The following is a 23,280-nucleotide window of genomic DNA, read 5'->3' on the forward strand; positions in this document are numbered from 1 at the left end:
AATTCTCCCTAACAGACGGAAACTTTGACCAGAAAAAACCTTGCCCTTTAATTTTAGAGGCACGCGGGGGTGCAGCCCTGGGAGCATGCGCTGCCCTGACCCCACCCTCCAGCGAAACAAATCAATTCCCATAGACGCGTCGACAATGGATTAACCTTGCCTAATGACACCAGGATTATTAGGGAAGGGGGGGCAGATGGTGGGACGTATGGAGGAAAGGGGACTAAGTACTTAGTCACTACGGTGAGTAACTTATAATTACTCTTACGTCCCGTCCCCTTTCATCCATACTGCATGGGCGATTACAACCAAGTGCAGCCCCATGGTGGAGAGGAGACCCTCCTTATGCATACAGGATTCTAAGAACCGCGTGTCTGAAAGCTGCGTCTGATCCAGAACCGGCATCCAAACAGTCATGTTTGCAGAAAGCAGAAGGGGTGGCCACCCCGCTTACGACTTGCCAGCGGATATGCTGCTGGAATGTAATGGCCGTTGCCTTGGCTCCGACCGCGTGGGCGTGCATGTTGGCCTGCAGTGGCTTATGCTGTCCCTCAAGCTTCTTTGAAGGCCAAGACCATCCAACGGGCTATGGAGGCCGGATACGCAGGTCTTGATCCACCGAAGCTGACAAAATGTGCTTCTGACTTGCGGAATCCCTTGGTCCTGTCTAAGCAGAATTTCAGGGCACACCCGACATCCAGGCAGTGCAGAACTCTGTGCCTCGTCCTTGGGCTCAACAAAACGTAGGCAGCACTATTTCTTCTTTCAGATAGAATGCTGGGTGTGTCCGCAGGACTACTTAATCCCTGAGAAACTTAGTATATGGCTCTGAGGGGACCAGTGCATGGATTTCGCTGATTCTGCGAGCTGAGGTGAGGCCGACTAGCAAGGTTGTCTTAATGGTGACCAGCCTGATGTCCGCGGACACCACTGGTTCAAATGGTTTGTGCTTCAGGACACCCAAAACTATGTTGAGGTCCCACACGGGGTGTGGCCTCTTCATGGGCTGGTAGAGTCTGGCGAGTCCCGTCAAATGTTTGACAATTGGGTTGGAAGAGGAAAAGATCTCCTCAGAGTTCCTGTAACCCCCAGTGGCTGCCAAGTGCAGCAAGTGTCTACCTGCACGCCTGAATGGGCGAGGTGTGCCAAGGAGGAGAGCACGTCGTCCAAAGTACAAGCAAGGGAGATGATACCCTTAGAGTCTGCCCAGTGGCAGAACCTGGTCCACTTGTTCTTGTACTGGGCACTGGTAGACTTGCTCCTGGCGCCCTGTATGATCTTTAGATTAGTCTGGGAAAGGCTGTGGTGACCTAGCGTGACTCGTTCAGTAACCACGCAGTTAAGGCTAGTTTCTGTGGAGCGGGGTGTATGACCCCGCCCCCCCCCCGCGGTGCCAGAAGATGTGCTGGGCGAATGGGCGGCCTCTCAGAGAGGCTGAACAGCCCCGAGATCCATGGCCTGGCTGGCCACCACAGTGCTATTAGAATGATGCCGAGGTAGCGAGACTCCTTGAGCCAGTTCCAGCCAATTGATGTGGTACTCCAGCGGTTCCATGGACGCAGTGGTTGTCCAGTGTAGCCCCTACAACCCTCGAAAGAGGAGCCTGGTGATGGTGACCTGTGGGGTAGGTTGCTGGAAAGGATTGCCCATCCGCAGGTTGCAGTCCCTGGAACACCAAGTTAGATCTGGGTGGAGTGATGGAGGAACCTTCATCACCTCTGACTGGGAGCCCCGCTCCTGGTCGCAAGATGTTGCAAAGTGCAGCTGTATTCTCCTCATCCTGAGTCTCGTGTGGGGGATGGCCAATAGGACTGCTGCCATGAGACCCAGTAAGTGTTGGTACTGTTAGACCAGAAACGACCCTATAGTATCTATATTATGTTGGCCAGAAACCAATCGCATCATGTGGCAAACATCGCAATCGCAGAATCGTCAATGTAACCAGAAGGTGTCCATTTTGTGAAATGTCAGCCATTTGCTTTTTTCCTTTCGGTCAAAATGCTTTGTAAAATGTATTCTACGCCTCAAACTCACACACGGCGCAAGGCCACGGCCTGAATGCTGGAAGACTAACAGACAGGAATGTCAAACGATATAGAGATGCATTGTTTTTCTCCCTCATGAAGTCCTTGAAGGCGAGCAGAAGCCGCAAAGCAGTCCAGGTGCTGGCCTGCCTTGCAAACGCTGTAGTAAAAGGCAGTTAAAGCATGAATTATATTCTTTTAGCTGTACCCCTTTCGCAGAGACTTATTTTCTGCTTCAGAACTGTCTGACACTTAGTTCATGAATAGAAACACAGATAACGAAGGGAATAGTTTCTTACCTGTAACTCCATTTCTCCAGCATTGGTATCTTTCATGGATTCACATGCTTAGAATATTCCCCGTCAGACTGGGACCCCTCGGTACACATATATAGCCTTTCCCTATAGGAAAACTTCCGACACTTTTGTGTCCTATCTACGTCCTTTTAGGACCCGCCTACGCATGCTCCGCAGGCCGTCCCAGTATAAGAGGCCCGCCCCCGCGCTTCCCCTTCAGATTTCGGCCCCTCCAAAGTAGGAAGGGTTAAACTTATCCATCACATACATTGCAGTCCCGGGGAGGCTTGGCGGGCGCATGCGAATCCATGAAAGATACCAATGCTGGAGAAATGGAGTTACAGGTAAGAAACTATTCCCTTCTCCAGCATTGGATCTTTCATGGATTCACATGCTTAGAATAGATTGTATAGCAGTTACACTTGAGACGGTGGTGAGAATGCAATGTAACATACCCTCACCCTACTACTCAACACATATGCGCAGCAGTAATAAGTTTACTCATATAACCTTTCCCACTGAAAGTATACTGTCATCAAAGGTAGAAAACACTCCACAACGTGGAGCTTACCTTACTGAAACAGATGGCGCAGGACAGCTCTTCCCATCTGCGCCTCATCCGCATGCTGCCTGGCAAGGCAGTAGTGGCGGGTAAACGACCATGCCGCAGCTTGGCATATGTCAGTCAGCGGAATTCCAGCCCATAACGCTGTTGAGGATGACATCGACCTTGTAGAATGGGCTCTAGGATGTCTTTGCAGCGGCCTTAGAGTGACAAAAAGCAATCGTCGACGAGACCCATCTGGCCAATCCCTGTTTCGAGATTGCTTTACCTCTCGTCGACGGACCATATGCGACGAACAGTTGCCGAGTAGCCCTGATGTCTTGTGTGCGATGTAGGTAGAATTTCAGAGCCCTCTTAACGTCCAGGGTATGAAGAGTTTTTTTCTGCTGCCGACGATGGAGTGGCGAAGTAAGTAGGCAGAACCACGGATGAGTGTTTGTGATATACCGTCGGAACCTTAGGGACGAACGTAGGGTTAGTCGCCAGGACTACCTTGTCCTTAAAGAATCTTAGGTAGGGCGGGTCCACGACCAGCGCTTGTAGTTCCGAGATACGTCTGGCTGATGTGATAGCCATCAGGAATGCCAACTTCCACGAAAAGAATTTCATGTCGGACGTGGCCATAGGCTCGAAAGGCGGTTTCATCAAACCTGCCAACACTGTGTTGAGGCTCCACGCCGGGGGAAAACGTTTCACCGGGGGAAAAGCTCGAAATAAACCCCGCATGAAGTGTTTCACCAGTCTGTCACTGAATAGCGGAGGCGACTGCCTCTTCCTTGTGAACCTCGAGATGGCTTCCAGGTGTACCTTTATCGACGAGGGGGACGATCCCTTTTTTGCTAAGAGGAGCAGGTAAGGTAGAACTTGTTCCGGCGTCACCAACAATGGTTGTAGGTCCCGCTGTCTTCTACACCATTCACAGAATCTCCGCCACTTATAGGAGTAGGATTTGTTAGTGGAAGGGGCTCTAGCCGCCTGCAGAATTTCTTGGCACTCCTCTGAAATGTCTAAAGCCCCGAATTCCGAGAAGTCAGGACGTAAGGTTGAGACTGTCCGGGTCGTGATGCCACACCGTGCCTCTGTCCCGGGATAGAAGGTACGGGACTTTCGGAAACGCTATGGGATGTTCCAGCGATAGATGGAGGTCTGAGAACCACGGTTGCCTCGGCCAGTATGGTGTCACTAGAATCACCCGGCAATTGTATCCACTGTATTGTTTTCCGTATGAGGGGAAACGGAGGAAAAGCATAGAGGAACATGTCCGTCCATGGGAAGGAGAACGCCTCCCCCACCGAATCCTCTTGGGGCCACCTGCTTGCAAATTTCTCGCATTTCTTGTTTTCTTTGGTCGCGAAGGCGTCCAGAGGGGGGTGGCCCATTTCTCGAACACTTTATTCAAGTGAGCCGTGTCCATTTCCCACTCGTGTATCTGGGCCATGTTTCTGCTGAGGGAGTCGGCTTGGCAGTTCCTCACTCCTGGAAGGTGATGAGCCACGAGGGAGATTTCGTGCTTCGATGCCCAATGCCATGTTTTCTGGGCTTCTATGGAGAGAGTCCTTGATCGTGTCCCACCTTGTTTCCTCAGATAAAACATGGCTGTTGTATTGTCGGTCAGTATTCGCACTCGCGATCTCTTGATGTGTGGTAGGAACGCCTTCAAGGCCCATCGTACAGCTCTGAGTTCCAGTACGTTTATGTGTAGGAGTGACTCCGTTGGAGACCAGCGACCTTGCGTTTGGAGAGCACCCATGTGCGCTCCCCATCCGGTTAGGGACGCATCCGTAACTATGGTGCTCTGGAACTCCGGCTCCTGTAGGGGCACACCTTTGTTCAGATTGTGGGAACTCTGCCACCACTGAAGGGTCCGAAGTAGCTTGTCGTGGTCAACGGTTATCCTGTCCGACCACGATCCCTGAGCCTGTGTCCATCGGTCTGCGAGGAATTCTTGGACTGCCTCATGAAGAGTCGACAGTTTCTCACCAGATGGATGCAGGATGCCATGGCCCCTAGGACCGAAACATACTTTCTCACTGAGATCCTGGTGTTTCGCCGTAGCTGGGCCGCCTGTTGAATGAGTCTCGAGGTCCTGTCGAGAGAAGGTTTCACCAGCCCTAGCTGAGTCTCGAACTGTGCCCCCAAGAATACCAGCGTTCTCGATGGCCGCAGAGAGGATTTCTCAAAGTTTATGGCGAATCCTAGCCATTGTAGAAGCTGCATGGTGGCTTGTAGACTTATGTTGGTCGACGCTGGGGAGGATCCCCTTACCAGCCAGTCGTCGAGGTATGGGTATACATGGTGGCTTTGCTTCCTTAGCCAGGCAGCCACTGGAGCCAGGCATTTTGTGAACGTTCTGGGGGAGGTTTTGAGCCTGAAAGGAAGAACCGTGAATTGGTAGTGGGTTCGCCCTATTACAAAACGTAGATATTTCCTGTGTTTCCGACACATTGGAATATGGAAATACGTGTCCTGTAAATCCAGGGATGCCAGGAAATCTCCCTTTTGAACTGCGCGGATCACTTCCTGCAGAGTGAGCATCTTGAATTTCAGGCTCTTTAAGGACTTGTTGAGATCGCGTAAGTCTAGAATGGGACGCCATTTGCCGTTCGGCTTTTTTACGACGAAGTATCTTGAGTAGACTCCTTGGCCTCTCTGTGATGTTGGAACTAATTCTATCACTTCCTTCGCTAACATGTGTAACCTCTTGTTGCAGTGCCTTCATAGGGGACTGAGCGGTGAACGCAGGTGGAATTTGCAGAGGGCTGTGTTTGAATTGAAGTGTGTCCGTGTCTTATAGTGTCTAACACCCATTGGTCCGTCGTTATCCTTTCCCATTCGTCGACATACGCTGAAACTCTTCCCCCCCAGAACGGGTTGTGGAACGTCACTGCTGATCTTTAGTTTGCTTGTCTCTCGCCGACGATGGGTATTGATGGTCGTTTTCTGGAAGACTGGAAGTTTCGTCGACGGTTGGCCGATTGTGAGGCACGTCGGTACCCCTGGGAGGGGTAAGCCGATCTGGCAAAGGATCTGTCTCCAGAAGAGAATCTTGAATTTCCTGAAGCCCCTCTAAAGGGGCGAAAGGACTTGTAGCTCCTGCCACTCTGGAGGGCACCCAAAGAACGTGCCGTGTCCGAATCTTCTTTCATCCCTTTCAGGGCCTCGTCCACCTTCTCACCGAAGAGGTCTCCCTCAAAGGGCATATCTAAGACCTTGTATTGTACCTCTGGCCTGAAGTAGGTACACTTCAGCCATGACTGTCGACGTAATACGACTCCATTATTGACTTGCTTGAAGCCAGACTCAGCAAGATCCACCGCGATGTTTATTGCGTGATTTGAGGCTTCCTCACCCTCTCGGACCAGTAGCATCGCCGCCTTCCTCTGTTCTTCTGGAAGATGATCAAGCAGCGAAGCCAGCCTGTGCCACATCTCCCTATCGTATCTGGCCACAATTGCCAGAGAGTTCGCAGCCTTTACTGTGGTCGCTCCCACGGAGAGCACTTTCTTGCCAAAGGCATCTTGGCGTCTCGCTTCATTCTCGGGTGGAGTCGTGCACTTGTGCTGTGCCTTTGCCTTCCTCGCTGCCGCCGCCGACACCACCACCGAGTCTGGTGTTGGTTGAGAGGATAAACACTTGGGGGTAGACTCAGGAGCCTTAAACTTTTTTTCTAGGCGTCCTTTCACTGCTGGTTCTGAGAATGGGTGTCTCATTGTCTGCAACCCCTCTTTCCATACATGGTCCAGTATTGGTATCGAGAACACCAACCTGCTCTTGCCCATGTGGTCTAACAAAAAACAGTCCTTTTTCTGTTCTTCCTGGGACAGACCAAATTCTTTGCATGCCTTCATCATCGAATGGAATGACGCAATGTCGTGCGGAGGGGACGGGTGAGCTGGGCTTCTGGGGTTTTCTAACTCCACCTCTGACTCCCAGGTAGGATCCCTGGAGGGGGATAAAGAGACCTCTGACATGGCTCCCCTGTCCGACTCCGAATCTGGCAGCTCACCTTCCTCCTGCGCCAGTGTTGAGATTGGCGTGCGTGGGTGCGGCGGTTGACGGGACGGGCCCGGCTCGTCAACGGGTGACTGTGGCAGGCTGACCTGGGGAAGTCGCTGGTCCAACGACCGTAGCAAGGACTGAAGCGAGGACAGAATATCCAACGACAAAACCGCTTGAGAATTGAGGAGAGGGGCAGATACCGGTGTAACTGATGCCCTCATCGACGACTTGGCAGCCGCTCGTAGCCCTAGGTCTGCTGGGCCAGCCACTCTCTCGCTCTCGTCCTCCGAGGACAGCAACATAGCTTGCTCTTGTAGCAAAGCCTCTGGGGGGGTAGGGCGAGGACTTCAGGCCTCCAGGCCTCCTGTAGGACCCCCGTCGACGAGGCTCTCGTCGACGGGACAGTGGATGCCCCTTGCGCTAGTGGCGGGAAGGCGGCCTGTGACTGGATCGCCGTCGACTACGCAGGCTTCGCAGGTGGTTTTGGCGGTCCCGCCTTCTCCACACTGTACCCGCTTTTACTCGACTCTCGACTCGTGGTCGATCTGTGATTATCGCCAGAGGAGGATTTCCTTTCCTTCTCATGCTTTTTTGATGAGGATGACTTTTTTGACGAGGAGTCTGTAGTGAATGAGTTCCAGACGACTCTTTTTTCGACGATCTAGATTTCTTCGCCGGTGGTTCCGACGAGGCCGCGCGGCGTGATGTTTTCGCCGACTGTGTGGAGCCTACCTCCGAGGGGGGGTATGCCCCTGCACCCTCATTCAGCCATGCCACCAGGCATCGGTTCCGGTCTGAGGGTTTTTTGAGAAAACCCCTTGCATATGTCGCAGGCATCCGCCGAATGTGAGGGTGGAGGCAATATATACAATCCATATGTCCGTCCCCGTCGTAAACCTTTTTCAAGCCGCACGTCACGCATGGACGGAACAGCGCTTTTCCTGATACAGAGGACAAATCGTACTCGAAATCCAATAAGGCAACCTAGTACAAAATAGTAAGACAACACGAGGAGATCCCACTACTTTGGAGACGGTTGTTGGTTGGTGAACGGTCCGGTTGCCTGGGCCACCACTCCTGGAAGCCGCAGAACCCTAGGTATGTACGCCCCTTGTCCGTGGTCTTTCAGGATGGATAGACTTTTTTGTGAGCGGTTTTTCTTTTTATGCAGCTCCTCGTAGGCGGTGGAGTGTAAGAGGTCACCTCGCCCCTGCCCCCCTGAACGGCAGGTCTAAGATGCAGACCTGGACATCCAGGTTGAATTTCGTAGCACAGAGCCAGGCTGTTCTTATGTCCATGGCAATGCAGATGGCCCGGCCAGAGGTGTCAATGTGGGCCACGGTGGACTCCATGATTTCTTGTACCACCATCTTGGCCTCTGCCAGTCCAGCCTTGAATCATGATTGACACTGCGCCGGAAGCTCTGTGAGGAAATCCACAATTTCCTGCCACAGCCTCCTGTTAACTGCTGCCAGCATGGTATTCGCGTTGGCTTGACGAAGATGCAGGGACACGTTGGAATACAGCTTCTTACCATATGCCGCCAAGATCTTCTCCTTGCCTAGCAGTGCCGCAGACTAGGAGGTAGACAGAGCCTTGGAGAATAGTGATGCCGCAGCGATCACCAAAGAGTGGCTGAGGATGAGCTGACAACAAGAGTGTATCCCCCCCCACCATTTGCCTGTACTTGGCGTCCAGGTGCCGATTGAGTGGCTGGACCGAGTGGGGCTTGAGCTAGCCCTTTTTGGCCAAGGCGACCAAGTCCTGCATCGGGATCCCCGTTCTTGCTGCGGGACGTAGCGTTATGACTTTGGCGAGGACCCTCTGCTGGTTGCTCAACTTTGGGTTGAGGAAGGCCCAAGTACTCTGCCAGCCCTGCAAGACATTCGTGGAAGGCCTTGGCTGACGACGGTGTGTCAGCGTCCTATTCCTCATCTGTGTCCACCCGAGGGTCCGGTTGGTCTGGCACTGGTGGCGTGCTGGGAGCTGCAGGCTGCGATGTGGGGGACCAGAGGCTGCAGCCAAGGCTAGTACGGAACCGCCTGAACTATCGGTTGGGGGGGGCCAGAGGCTGCACAGGGGAGCCTGCAGTGCCGGAGCCATTGGCAGGAGAACGTCCCTGATTGAGTCGCTGAGGATGACCCCCACCCAAGGAGATCATGAGCCTGAGGAACCTTTAAAAAAAAAAAAAAAAAAATCTGTCCTCGCATGCCGGAGGGGTGGGAGGTGATATTGACGGGGTATCGGGCAGCTGCTGGAGCCGTGCGTGCCCTGGCCACAGGGACGCAGCGGGAACCTGCCCTGCGCAAATGAAGGCTAGGCTGTAGGCCACGAACCTGGTTGACACCAGTCCCACCTCGACACACATTCGTTCCACCACCTGCTCCCTTTCTTGGTGCAGTATCAGGCAGGTGTCCCTCACGTCGGGCACAGCGGCCATCTTGTCGAGCTGCCTTCCACGTGCCTGCGTCATGATGCTTGGCTCGCTGGGCCCAGCCTCCACCAGGGCTCTTGAGTGTGGATCATGAGGCCTACCCGGTTCCACAGGCCGAGGCCTGGTAGGCGTTTTGGCCTCTGCGGATCTGCTGTTAGAACTGCATATAGGCACCCCCTCAGACATGTTGCCAGTACTAGGGTATGGCCCACCTCGGGTAACGACCCGGTACAAGAACCTCATGGTCCCTCAACAGGAGGATCAACTGACCCCTCTGCCTGTAGCAGATATAGCCTCTGTACTCGTGCTGGCGGTAAGAGGACCTGAGCGATCCCTCCCGCGCGGGCGAGTCCTTGGTAAGGAGTCTCCCTTGGGCTTGGATAGATAAAAGACGAAGTCCTTTAGGTCCTCTGGAGGCGATCTCTGGAAGAGCTCCCTCGACCTGGCTAGCATGTTCTTCAGAGACCTCAAAAGAGCGCTTTGCACTCAGGCACAGGGCGTGGGGGCTTTAGTTGGAAAGAGCCGAAAGGATGGACACCTGCTGAACCCTGTATAAGTCTACATGCGCAGGGGAGCAGCGTGACACCCGAGGACCGAGTACCTGAATGAAAAAAAAAGAAAAAAAAAAATTATCCACGCATGGAATTACATGGCCGAAGCCAAACCCAGGAGTGCTGGTGAATTCGGCCCCTTTCTGTCGAGCCGGAAAAGGAGACCGAGGTGTGGCGCTGGAGGGCGGGGTCAGGGCAGCGCATGCTCCCAGGGCCGCACTCTGGCGTGCCTCTAAATTTAAAGGGGAAGAAGGTTTTTTCTGTTGTATGTATATGAGGCATCTGCATGGTCTCCAGCTTCAGGTTTACCAAAATATTGTTCTGGTGAAGTGTCTACTCCACCAGTTGTTTGCAAGTTGTCATAAAGATCTTTTAATCTAGACTCCTCTGAAATAAACCACAGGCACATGGTGTATCAAATTGTATTCCAAATGGCTCATCGTTATCTGCTGGCCCATTTTCCTCATGAATTGAGGTTAGTGATTTGAAATAATCCTGTCTTGGTAAAGGAGTACAAGTCTTATCTGGCATGGGCATCAAAGCCTTCTGAAATTTTGAACTCTACACTTGAGGAGCCGTCAATATTTGTACTGAAGTAGGCTTTGATGGTGCTGCCGGTGTCGATGCCCTCGATCGCGACTTATGCTTCGACTTGTGCGCATAACAAAACAAACTTATGGCTCAGGATCCTTCAATGGTTTCTTATTGCATCGAGGCCTCAACGGCTCTCAATGATCTGGCCTTTGTCCCGGGCTGGAGAGCGCGCTGGATTTGGCTAAGACCCTTTTCTTACCGGCTTTAGAAAGCACGGTAAGAGCATGGTTTGTAGAGGGTTTTTGTTTCTCAAATACTTTTAGCATTTCTAATCTAAATGCTTCCCATTTGGCAGGAGCGGAGGCCTTTGTAAGACAGGATAAAGTTCTCTCAGAAGAGAGAGACGAAGTCAAAGAGGGCGTCCTGTGGTGCCTCTTTCGATTTAGACGAGGAGCGGTGGGAGCCACTCCTCGACCTGGACCTTTTCACCATCTTCCCTTGAGGAGAGTCGCCTCTCGCATGTTTTTTTTTACTGGGCCGATGGAGATCTTTGGGGTTTTTACCTACCGCCAATTTCCCCTTTCGCTCCTTCAGAGCTTTTCCAGTCAACCATTGGCATTTCGAGCAGGCAGAAGTTTTGTGCTCCACGCCAGGACACCACAACCATACCCAATGTGGGTCGGTTAGCAACTTCTTGAAGCCACAGTGTTGACACATCTTGAACCCCATCATCGGGGGTAGTAGGTGTCGAGGACAAAGAAATGTTAGCGAATGGAATAGATGTGTGCCCTAGTTCTCGAAGCGTAAGCTTACTTGGAAAAAACGGAACTGCAACCTTTGAAGACATCACCCCCGAGATAGAGACCCTCGAGGAAGGACAGAATCCATTTGAATAACTTATCCTGAATCCTAGTTATACGTTTGTACTGTTCCTAGTATCTGTTTCACTAGGTAGAAAAGTATATTGTCCAGTTGAGACCGATTTCTTGTGGAGCGTTCCGGTGCAACCTATGGGGTCTACTACCCTGGTATTACTGAAAGTAATCTAAAAGTAACTATTGCTTTGGACTTCCCTAGAACTCCTGTTAGGTGTTCCAAAAAAGGTTATATGCTTTAGTCTGTGCATCTTCAAGCATAGTGTTTTTAGAATTGTGGTTCTATATAATGTCAATAGTACGTATTTGCCTCAAGATTTAACTGAGCCTACTTGTTTTTAAATAAAACCATTTTTTTTTTTACAATACATAGTGTTTGTTTCTTTGGACCATTTGCATTACAATTTAATTCGTACCGATCCTACAGCCTTCTCTCCCTCCCAAGATCAGCCTGGCTGCTCAGTCTATGCTACCCTGAATTCAGGTGGCACAGCCTTCTACTAAGAGAAGAGTCTTGTACTGCCTCAGCTGAATTGTTTTAATAAGCCCTTAGTTGGACTTCAGAAAAACTGTCTTAACATTCACCTACAGCTTACATCATCCTCTTAAAATAAGCCAGACTGCTCTTCCACTCTACCAGGGTCCTGAGTTAGAACAGACTGATGCAAAGAGTTGGGGGATCTACAAACCACTGGGATAGCTTACTAAAAGCTTACTTCCAAGCGGGACTTTAGGAAAACATTCCAAGTAGGTGGCAGGTATAATTGGCAGAGGGCTCTGGATGCAGGTGGGGATGAATGTGTGCCCAGATTTCAGAAATGATATTGACCTATGTTGTGTACAGACAATCTAGTTTGATGTGAAAAATACTTTATTTTGAAGCAAAAGGATGGAACACAGACAAAGTAGCAAAGTTCAATAAAATGTTCTGAAATACACTCAAACATCCAAAAAACAGTGCGATTCATTGTATAGTCAATTTGTGAGCAATTTCTTCAGATAAGACTTCAATTCGGGAGTAAGGACATTTCTTGTGGCAATCTACGGATCATGCATAGGTGCAGAAAAACCATTAACGCTTACCTGTGCAGAAAGGTCGATAGTTGTCCCCGCCAAACTGTGCCATAACACCAATACCATATGCAGATGCCTGCCTGACTTCAGGGCTGCTGTCGCAGATGGACTGAAGCATTGGTCTTAAGAAATATTCAACATATTTGAAGGAGGCTGGACTGCAGTGCTCTATAATGTCATCAAATATACATAACCCCCACTGTCTGTCTGGCCACGGCCTGTGGGAACACTGCAAGACAGTCAAAACAAAAGCATTACTTGCAAATAAATGATAGTTTCACAGAGCATTAAACCAACCTTTTTTTCAAAAACACTTAAGTTTCATTAAAAACAAAGCTTGCTACTTATTTTATGTACGAGGTTTCAAAAGGGGGTAGGGCACATTAGGTATGGAACAAATTACTTACCTTTAACTGTTCTCCAGCATGGGTCTGGCATGGATTCATAGGCTCATGAATATTCCCTGTCAGGCTGGGAATCCTCAGTAAAGAAAAAGAAATCAGTTTTACTTCTGAACTGTCTTTCTCCTAACAACCAATCACTGGTCTCTGGATCATACTGCGCCCAGCCAATGACTGCCTTCTACCTAAGCCCCTCCTCTGGCAGCCATCTTCAGATACGTTAGCACGTAAAGTGGCAGTATGAACAAGAGCAGCCGCAGTGGGGCTGTAGAGGGTTCGCATTTGAATTCATGTCGGGCCCAAGCTGGAGATCAATAGTTACAGGTAAGTAACCATTTCCTTCTCCAGCATGGATTCACATGCTCATGATAAACAAATACATAGCAGTACAACATTACACTACACAACCACGGGAGATGGCAAGGTGTTGGGGAGAAATTTCAGAAATGTGCTAATTCTTCTCTACTTTGGAGACCCTGAGCACTTTCGCTGGGCTGTAGGACTTTTTAACCTGGGGAGAACGAGACCTTTTACCCACTCATGTATTTTTCTGTGATTTGGACTGTTTCTTGTGACTTTGGAGTCTGACAAACTACATAGACATCTTTGCATTGTGACGCACAGGACCTTCAGTACAGTGGCACAGGGAAGTCTTAGATTTCTCAATTAAACTACTGTTTCAAAGAGCAGTGCTGTGAAATTGACTATTTCCATTTTCTAACTTTCTAGACCCAGCACACATCTTAAAATGGCTATTGGCAGTTGACTTTACTACCATTGTGTGTTTCTACCGCGGGCTGCATTTGCAGATCCAGTAGGGCACCCGTGGGTGCCCATTTTGTTTAATGGTCCCAGTCTTTTTCAGCTATTTCTTGTCAGAAAGGTCCTTTGAGATTTTCTCTGCTCTCCAAACCAGGTTTGGTCCCTTTGTTAGTTTTGTCTTTGGTGGGATTCACGAGTGAAGCCCGCCTCTGGCTCCAGTATGTCTGGCAGGGACAGGACATGAGGGAGGTGCCCGAAACTCCCTGTGCATAATCCCCTTGGTTACAGGAATCCACCCAAAGGGGATTGGCTGCTGTCATGAGAGGACAGTCACCCTGTTTGATTGACAGCTAGCCTAGAATGAATGAGAGAAACCTGCATAAAAAGGCAAGGCTTTTTGGCTTGGAAGGCAGAGTACCACTGGACGAAGGAATCCGAAGAACTTGGAAGAGACGCCTGCTGCAACTCTTGACACGTTGGTTTGACCGTTTAAGCCCTGCTGCTGTGCTGAAACTCCGAATTCGCCTCGACTAGAGCAGCCCTGCAAGGATGATTTCACCCCTTGGGTTGGTGGGACCAATCAACTCCAAAGTGAACTCGTTTGGACATCCTCTCAGAGCTGGCTGTACTTCCATTGCTGCTGGAACCGAAGTGCCAGGGAGAGGAACACCAAATTGAGTGCATCACTTAAGACGGACCCAAGCTGCTGGAAGATCACCCGGACTCCCAGTAAGCAGGACTGCAAGCCTGAGCCACCTCAACTGAGTGCTGGACCCCAGATGCGGGGAAAGTCCATAGTGGTATCCGTGAGACTGCAGTGGTATTTGCCGAGACGCGAGGAGCTGAAACATGACATGCTAAGAGTGTGTATTTTGGAGTGTATGACACGCATTACTCACCGTAATAGCATTTCTGATTGTATCTGCTTAGATTCAGATGCTGTGCATATGGTCCGACATCCAGTGGTAACTGCAGAGTATTGCATCTCGTCTTTCGGGGACCGAAAGGGGACGTGGCATAGGCGTGTCTGTAACACTACCCCTATCGTGACGTGTAGTGTACCCAAAATCCCTCACGTGCCTAGGTCCCTCTGATTGTGTTTTTTCTGCCATGAGGGAGCCCAAGGCTATTGTGAGAGAGTACATAAAGAGAGAGAAAGTAGTAAGAAGTCTATGTTCCTTAAACCCGAGCGGGGAGGCAGGGTGGGCGCCTGTGAATCTAAGCAGATACAATCAGAAATGCTACAACGGTAAGTAATGCATGTCTTCTGGTGCTTGTTAATCTGCTTCGAATCACATTCTGCACATAGACTAGCGAGCAGTATCCGGTTGGAGGTAGGTTGCGAGAAGGAACAGTAGTGAAAAGAAGTCTCGATACTGCTTGTCCTACCTGAGAATCAGATCTAGAATGAATGTCTAGGCAATAGTGTTTTGTAAACGTGTGTACAGAACTCCAGGTTGCTGCTTTGCAAATGGACTCAAGGGGAACATTAGCAATGAATACTATGGAAGCCCCAGTGCCCAGAGTAGAGTGTGCTCTAGGCTTGAAGGGCAGTTCTCTCTTAGCAAGAGTTTAACAGTGTGATCCATTGGACAATCCACCTGGAGATAGCCGATTTAGAGACAGGATCCCCTTCTCTACCAGCTGCCATTGAAACAAAAAACTGGTTTGTCTTCCTTAGTGGTGGTGTTCTTTCCAGGTAAAACATGACTGCCCTGCGCACATCTAGTGTTTGTAGGCTTCTTTCGGCCATGCTAGTGGGATTCTGGAAGAAAGTGGGTATTTCAATTGATTGGTTCACATGGAACTTCGCAATGAATTAAGGTGCAAAATCGGGAATGAGTGCGCAGAACAACCTTATCCCTGTGGACTAACAAAGGGGTTCAGGGCTCTAACCCTTCTAATAGAAGTGATAGCCACTAGGAAGGCCGTTTTATAAGTAAGGTCTTTTAGACTTGCTTTATGCATAGGCTCAAATGGAGTTCCCATGTGTCTGGTTAAAACCAAATTTAGATCCATCGGGGAGCTGGGTGAGTAATGGGGTGATTCTCTTAACCTCTTCCATAAAGGCCTTAATAACAGGCATCTTCCACCACAACACTTTCTGTTGTGACGTAGTGTAGGCTGAGAGAGCAGCTAGATGAACCTTTAGGGAATTAAAAACCAGTCCCGAGTCTAACAAATGAATTAGGTACAACACAATGTGTGTAGGAGAGCAGTCAATGGGATTGAAGCCCTTGGTATTACACCAGATGACAAATCGTTTCCACTTACTGGACTAGCAATAATGAGAGTTAAGTTTTCTAGCTTCCCCAGAGTATGTCCATGCATCTCTGAGGGATTTGAAGGTGTCCAGACTAGGACCTCAGGAGCCAGGCTGCTAAATTCAGAGTTTGCGGGCATGGGTGTAGTGTCTCCCCCGTCCTGAGACATGTTGTACGGGCAGGTAGTGGGCCATTTCCATTAGATGAGCGAACCAGGGTTGGCGGGCCCACATGGGGGCCACCAATATCATGGTGACTGGTTCTTGGTGCATCTTGTGCTCTATCTTGTTGGTCTGTTCGGGGATACCTGAAGGCGTAGTCTTGGCATTGGCCGTTCACCTGAGTTGCAAACAGGTCGATTTCTGGGAAGCCCCATTCTGCAAAGACCATGAAGACTGTTTTCGTGTAGACGCCTTTCGCATTCTATGGGCAGTGGGAAATCTCTGCTGAGCACATCCGCTAGAAGATGGAGTTCCCCTAGAACGTGTTGGGACAACAGGAACATCTTGTGTTCGAGAGCCCACATCCAAATGTTTTGGGACAGCTTGGATAGCTGGCGAGTGTGCGCCTCCGTTTGTTTAGGTAAAACATGGTTGTGGTGCTGTCTGTCAGGACCAGAACTGGTTTCCCTTGTAGCCGTGTCTGAAAGGCCTTCAGTGCTTCGAGTACCGCTAATAGCTCTAACAGATTTATATTTTTGGATGCTACGTGTGGGGACCATACTCCATGCGCTGTCTGCTGAAGTAGGTGAGCCCCCCCATCCCGTCAGAGATGAGTGTCGCTATAGTGGCTTCCACTGCTGGGGTGGTGAAGGTCTTCCCCCTTCAAAGAGGTTTTCCCTCGACCACCACTGCAGAGAGAACAAGGGCTGGCGAGACAACTACCAGATCTTCCCATTTTCCGCTGGCCTGACACCACTGGCTGTTGAGCCACTCTTGCATGGGACATGTGCAGCCACGCGTGGCCAACTAATGAAATGCAGGACACCATCATGCCTAGCAAGTACATGGCCTTGCGTACCATCACATCCTGACTGGCTACATATTGAGGGATCTCAGAAAGCATGTTCTGAACCTCCGCAGAGGGGAAGACGATGCCGTCCTTTGTCTGAATCATGGCCCCTAGAAATTGCTCGACTTGACTGGGGTCTAAACTGGATTTCTTCTAGATGGAGCATCCCAGACTGAACATGAGGTCTATTGTCTTCTGAGTATTCCCTAGGCATGTTTCGTAAGAGTCCCCTGTTATGAGCCAGTCGTCAAGGTAAGGGTAAACGGGGACGGATAGTCTGCGCAGGTGTGCTGCTGCTACTGCCAGGACCTTCGTAAACACCCATGACGCAGAGGTAATGCCGAAGGGGTACCTTGAATTGATAGTGCCTATTCTCTTTCCTGAACCTTAGATATTTTCTGTGCGATGGCAATATTGAAATATGTAAGTATGCATTTTCAAGTCCAATGTTGCCATGTAACCCCCCGTTTCAATAGGGGGGCTTACTTCTTGTAGGGTTACCATACAAAACTTTTGAGATTTGACAAACTGGTTCGCTGGGCGCACGCCTAACACAGGGTGCATGGTGAGGTCCTTTTTGGGTACAAGGAAGTCTAAGCAGATTAACAAGCATCAGAACCTTGTTTATCTGAAGAATAGGGACGGCTTCTATGGTGTTCTTTTCCAGAAGTGCCTCTACTTCTTGTATTAGGATTTGCAGATTGTCTGGTGTCAGGCATCATGCTTTGGGCGGTCTGAATTGTGGGGGCGGGGTCAAATGGGTGAATTCCACACAGTACTTGTGGAAGACCGTTTTTAGAACCCACTGGTCTGATTTGCTGAAGAGACTTAAGTTTTATGATCTTTTTTGGCAGTCTCTAGAGCATCGTTCCTCAATAGGTTTATTATAAGAGCTGCTTGGGTCTCCGCCTTGAAACCAGAGTTTCGGAGCCAAGCGTGCCGTTTGAGCAGGGTCCCCGGAGCTAGGGATCTTCCTGCTGTCTGTGCAGTATCCAGGGTTTTTAATAAATTTTGGTTGACCTGCCTGCCCCCGGCCACGATAGCAAGTGATTTGGTTCTTGCGGGTTCAGGCGCTTCCTGGAGACCTTGCATCAGGTTCCACTGTGCATCGGCATAACTAGCAAGCGACGTAGTGTTTGCTATGCGCGTGGTAAAAGCAGCTGCTGTGGTCATTCGTTTACCCAAGGCGTACAGTCTTTTCAACTCCTTATCGGGAGGCGCCTCTCCTGCCCGTTTGCAAGTGGTGGTAACCACTAGGGAATCGGGGGTGGCGTGGCTGGTCGGTAGGCGATGGCCAAAATAATTTCTCCACCCTTGGATTCACTGCCCTGGTCTAGTGTGACCAGGGGAGGAGCCAATCTCCTCTTAATGGAATTTAGGCGAGGCATTGATGGTGATACAGGTTCACAGGAAACTGCCTCCAGAGCGAAAGTTTCCCTGCCGGCCAGGAGCTTGCTGTTCTTAAATCCGTCTTGGATGAAAGGTCCGTCGAGGCCAGGTCCTATGGGAGGGGCCGACTAGGAGCAGCAGGGTGGCCGAGAGCCGGAGGGCGCTACGCCAATGCCGCGTCCCCTCCGTTGCAGCCACCGCAGCAGTCTCTTCCACCTCCGGCGAGCATTTCGGTCGACATACTTTAGGCTTTGCACACCCTGTGCTCCGAGATTCGGACAAGGATGCCCCTGCGGCACCTGGGCTTTTTGGTGAACCCCCGCACAAGTTAACCCTCCACCTCCTTACCATCCATTGCCTCCCTCCCCTCCACCGAGGGACGAGGGTGGCTGCAACGGAGGGGACGCGGCAGTGGCGTAGCGCCCTCCGGCTCTCGGCCACCCTGCTGCTCCTAGTCGGTCCCTCCCGTAGGACCTGGCCTCGACGGACCTTTCATCCAAGACGGATTTAAGAACAGCAAGCTCCTGGCCGGCAGGGAAACTTTCGCTCTGGAGGCCGTTTCCTGTGAACCTGTATCACCATCAATGCCTCTCCTAAATTCCATTAAGAAGAGATGGGCTCCTTCCCTGGACACACCAGACCAGGGCAGTGAATCCAAGGGTGGAGAAATTATTTCGGCCATCGCCTACAGACCCTCAATATATTAAAAGCCACGCCACCTCCGATTCCCTAGTGGTTACCACCACCCGCAAACGGGCAGGAGTAACCCTTGGGGTACTCCTGCCAGAGGCCTTCACCGTGGGGGGAGGGTCAGCGCCATGCTCCCCTTTGGCCTTCTCCGTCAGAGCAGACAGGGGCTTCTCCGGAAGCTTACTCGGGTGTTCAGACTTCCTCTTCTTTGCCAAGCCCGACTGTTGGCTCGTGGTCACAGAGTAGCCCACCCCAACATCGCTCCCGGTGCTTTGCCTTCTGTTGGGCCCCCGTCACCGGGCACCCTCAGAAGTCTTAGAACGCTCAGATTTCTTCTTTCGCCTGGGTGACTGGGGCTCACACGACTGGAGCCACGTGCTCAGCCGCTTGCCACAGTCCTTCATGGTGTGGGGCACAAGACCTTGCAGAACGCACAGGCCTCCTCCACGTGCGTCTGGTCGGTATGCAAGCAGTAGAGGTACAGGGAGTGCCCATCGTCCATCCCGGGCAAATCCTGAACAGAGGCATCTAGTCTTCATCTTCAGCCATGTCCACGCGGTGTAGGCCTCCAAGAATCTTCTGGAATCCTCCAAGAAGGGAACTTGACTAAAAATCTCCCTTGAGGGGCGTAGAAATTTCAGAATGATGGAGCTTTAGGCTCAATTGACCGAAAAAATTAGAACTAAGAAAATGGGCATAGGTAGAGGGCAGTATGACCCAGAGAGCAGTGGTTGGAGAAAGACAGTTCAGAAGTGAAACTGAAACAGACGTTTTCTTTACCGAGGATTCCCAGCATGTCGATTGGGAAAATTCATGAGCATGTGAATCCATGCTGGAGAAGTCGTCCTTTGCAGGGCTTCTGTAGTCTAGGTGAATTTGGCGCTTCAGCAATGCCGCAGAACTTCACCGGGCAAACAAACAGTCCAGGAGTTGCAGCAAGTGCCTCTTCCAAGTTTTTTCTTCGGATTCCTTCGTCCAGTGGTCGACTGCCTTCCAAGCAAAAGACCTCGCCTTTTATGCAGGTTTCTCATTCATTTGCAGCGTAGCTGTTACTCACATAGCAGGGTGGATGTCCTCCAAGGCCAGCCAGCCAATTGTCATGATGCCTACCCCCGGGGACCCAGACCAAGTCCAGCAACCCCGGAAGCAGGCATCAAGTTACCCCAAGCAAGCCCAACAACCCCCGCTAGGGGATATTTGGGTGCAGTCCTGGCGCCTATGGCGCCAGGCTCATAGATTAAAACTTACCTGATGCAGACCATGCTGCAAACTTACCTGATGCAGACCATGCTGCAAACTTACCTGATGCAGACCATGCTGCAAGAGCTCCAAGCCAAAAGAGGCTTGGAAGGGACTATTTTACCTAGGGACTATTTTTTTACTCGGGTGGGGCTGGGGAGGAATACTTACCTGGGACTACTTTGGAGGCTAGTTAAACCATGCCCGAAGAGCAGCACACGCTTCGCGTTATTCTGCATCCAGCAGCGTAATGATCATGCCTGCAAGTCTGCATCCAGTCTTCAGCCACACCCGCCTCGAGTTTGGAGCTCCTAGAAAAAGGGAGAAAGAAGGAGAAAAGGTTAGAACAAGAGCAATACCGTTGATCCTTACCTAAATTCCCGATCCATCATGCCTTCGAGCTGGAAGAAAAGTTATTTAATGCGCGTCGCTTCGCCTGCTGCAGCGCCGCGCTGAACTCACCGGCCTTCGCAGCATCTTTACATTTCACTGCATTCTCCTGCATGTTACCGCCGCACTCCGGCACCTAAGGAGAAGACAAGAACAGCAAGGTGAGCCAAGGGAATACACAGAGGAATACCCCCCCCCTATTCTTCACAGGTCGGCACAGCTTCCACTGCATCCTAGCCGAACCCCGGCCCCTAAGGGGAAACAAAAGGACAGCAAGGTGAAACAAGGGACTAACAAGGGGAACCCTCCTCAGCACAAAAGACTTACCTGATTTTACCGCCGGAGGCATTATTCCCCGAGACTTCAACAGGTTACATATGGACATTATTTTATCGAACTGTGTTGGATAATACAAATCCTTACCAGAACATTACCGGTTGCCCCGAGGAACTCTTCAGTAGGGTCAAGCTGCAACCTGCAAGGAATCGGACAAGAGTGAAAGTCAGGCATTTGAACTCTTACGAACTACATACTTACGGCGTCTTGCCGGGAATATCGGTGTCAATATTGTCCTGGAACTCACCAATTCCTTCGAGCCAGTGAAGCAACTGGTTATATACACGCCCCTGCGCTCAATGCAGGATGAGAGCTCACCTTTTCAAATCATCAGGTGAGACTACAAGAGAGAACATCCAAGGTGATCAGTGGGGAGAACAGCGGGGTTGGGTGGGTGGGGATGAGGGGGGATTTACGCTCAACTCCAGGGGTGGTTAATTCCCTTTCTCCACTTGCAGAAGAATATTCCTACGGGCCAAGCAAACAAAGATAGGTGGGCCAGTCCAGTCCGTCATCTCAGCCCTACGCGCCACATTGGTGGAGACCGCAGCAGTCCAGATCGACGCCTCTGTGGGAGCCAGGTGAGCGTAACACCAATCACCTTTGGGTGCATTCCTGTAACCAAGGGGATTAAGCACAGGGAGTTTCGGGCACCTCCCTCACTTCCTGCCCCTGCCAGACATACTGAAGCCAGAGGCGGGCTTCACTCGTGAATCCCGCCAAAGACAAAACGAATAAAGGGACCAAACCTGGTTGGGTGCGCAGAGTAAATCACAAGGACTTTTTCGACAAATGGCAAAAAAAGGAGACAGGCCCATTTTGACAATATGGGTAGTCATGGGTGCTTTACTGCAGTTGCAGCCTGCGGTAGAAACACAATGGTAGGATAAAGTAATCCACTGCCACCAGCCATTAATTGTAGAAAGGGTAACATAAATGTTACATGAGAAACTAAATGAAGGGTGATACCAAGTTACCCCTCCAGCACCCTATTGTAAGATAGTGTGTGCTGGGTCTAGAAAGTTACAGATGTAAGTCAAGTCAATTTCACTTCACTGCTCTTGGAAACAGTTTAACTAAGAAGGTATTTAAACCTTTGGGAAATCTGGAAGACTTCCCTGTGCCACTGCACTGAAGGGGCAGTGCGTCACAATGTAAAAAGATGATGCCTATGGAGTTTGCCAGACTGTAAAGTCAAAATATCTCGCTCTCTCCAGGATAAAAATTAAAAGTCCTAAAGTCCAGCAAAAGAGCTGGGGGTCTCCAAGGTAGAAGGGACTTAGCACATTTCAAAATTAGCACATTTCAAGAATTCTCCCCAACACTCCCTGCGCTGTCCGGAGGGACCGAGGACGGGTTAGACAGTTTCCTAGCAGCCACCGATAACACCGAATTCTGCGATGGTTTTCGACCGCAGACACTTTGGTGCGGAGTCCGGCACCCAATGCTTCTCCAGCCTCTCATTTGGCTGGAGCCGTGCAAAGGTTCTTCATGAGGGCCGTGCCTTGTCCAGAAGGGGTACCACCATGATTGTCTTCCTCCTGGCCTCGCGCCTCTGATACAAGAAACCTTCCTTCCTGGTTTCTTTCAGCACAGGTTGAAAAAGCTCAGAGGCTCTGGCGATCATGAAGTGGAACAACCCCACTTCGTCCGGTGGGGACACCCTAGGTGGCGCATCCTAATGTGGAGACTTGCAGCCCACCAACAATATTGTTGTATTCCGTAGTTGTTGCCGTGTCAATCCCTGGGTCTTGGTCCGCTAGGGTGGGGTTGGGCGAATGTGCCCCCCCACACCCTCCCTGACGGGGAAGTTGAAATGGGGCATTGGATGCTTCCTCTGTTGCAGGCTGAACAGGAACCTGGGGGACCACTAGAACCGGGCCCGATGGCATCCTCTTCTGGACCGGACATCAAGGTGTGAAGGGTCGACAGTGTCCAGAGACATCCCTCGGCTGAGTTGGTGGCATCAGAAAACTAGGCCCTGCAGCCTCCTCTTCAATGTCCTTGTGGACCATGTGCAAGGCCTGTGGACGAGACCTCCATGGCTTGAGCCACGGCTAGGGTGGTCTGTTCGGGGCCTCCTCACCCCCCTGCCCCCCATCCGACCCATGGGGCTTGAACCGGCACTGGAGCTGGTTTCCCCCTTAATTAAAACCGGTTTATTTTTGCATGCCAGCATACTTTGTCAAAGTAACCGCAGCGTTGTCGCACCTAGGGGCAAGGATACCTTCTGTGCTGCGGGGGCTACCTTCACAGGGACAGCTCCCTTAGCTGTCGTGAGAGCAGCAACCACCAACTCCATCGTAGACAAAGTCTTACCCTGTGCCGACTGGGCTTGCTTGAGCAGTTCGGTCTTCTCTGCCAGTGGCTTGTCCGACTTCTCCCGCAGTTTAGCCGGGGTATATTTCCTTTGAGGAGGTGCTCGATTGCCGACTGGCAATGGAGG

General features: G+C 50.8%; 1 protein-coding gene across 1 annotated transcript in view; it reads right to left on the reverse strand.

Moving 5' to 3' along the window:
- The window catches only part of IPO5 (importin 5), a 1,138,249-nt gene that overhangs the window by 166,098 nt on the left and 948,871 nt on the right, over nt 1-23,280 (reverse strand). Inside the window, exon 23 of the mRNA XM_069640466.1 lies at nt 12,362-12,581. Coding sequence (XP_069496567.1) covers nt 12,362-12,581 — 220 coding nt within the window. The remainder of the gene's footprint in view (nt 1-12,361; nt 12,582-23,280) is intronic.

The sequence above is a fragment of the Ambystoma mexicanum genome, chromosome 7q, assembly GCF_040938575.1.
Source record: "Ambystoma mexicanum isolate Mex_15411 chromosome 7q, UKY_AmexF1_1, whole genome shotgun sequence".
NCBI lineage: Eukaryota > Metazoa > Chordata > Amphibia > Caudata > Ambystomatidae > Ambystoma > Ambystoma mexicanum.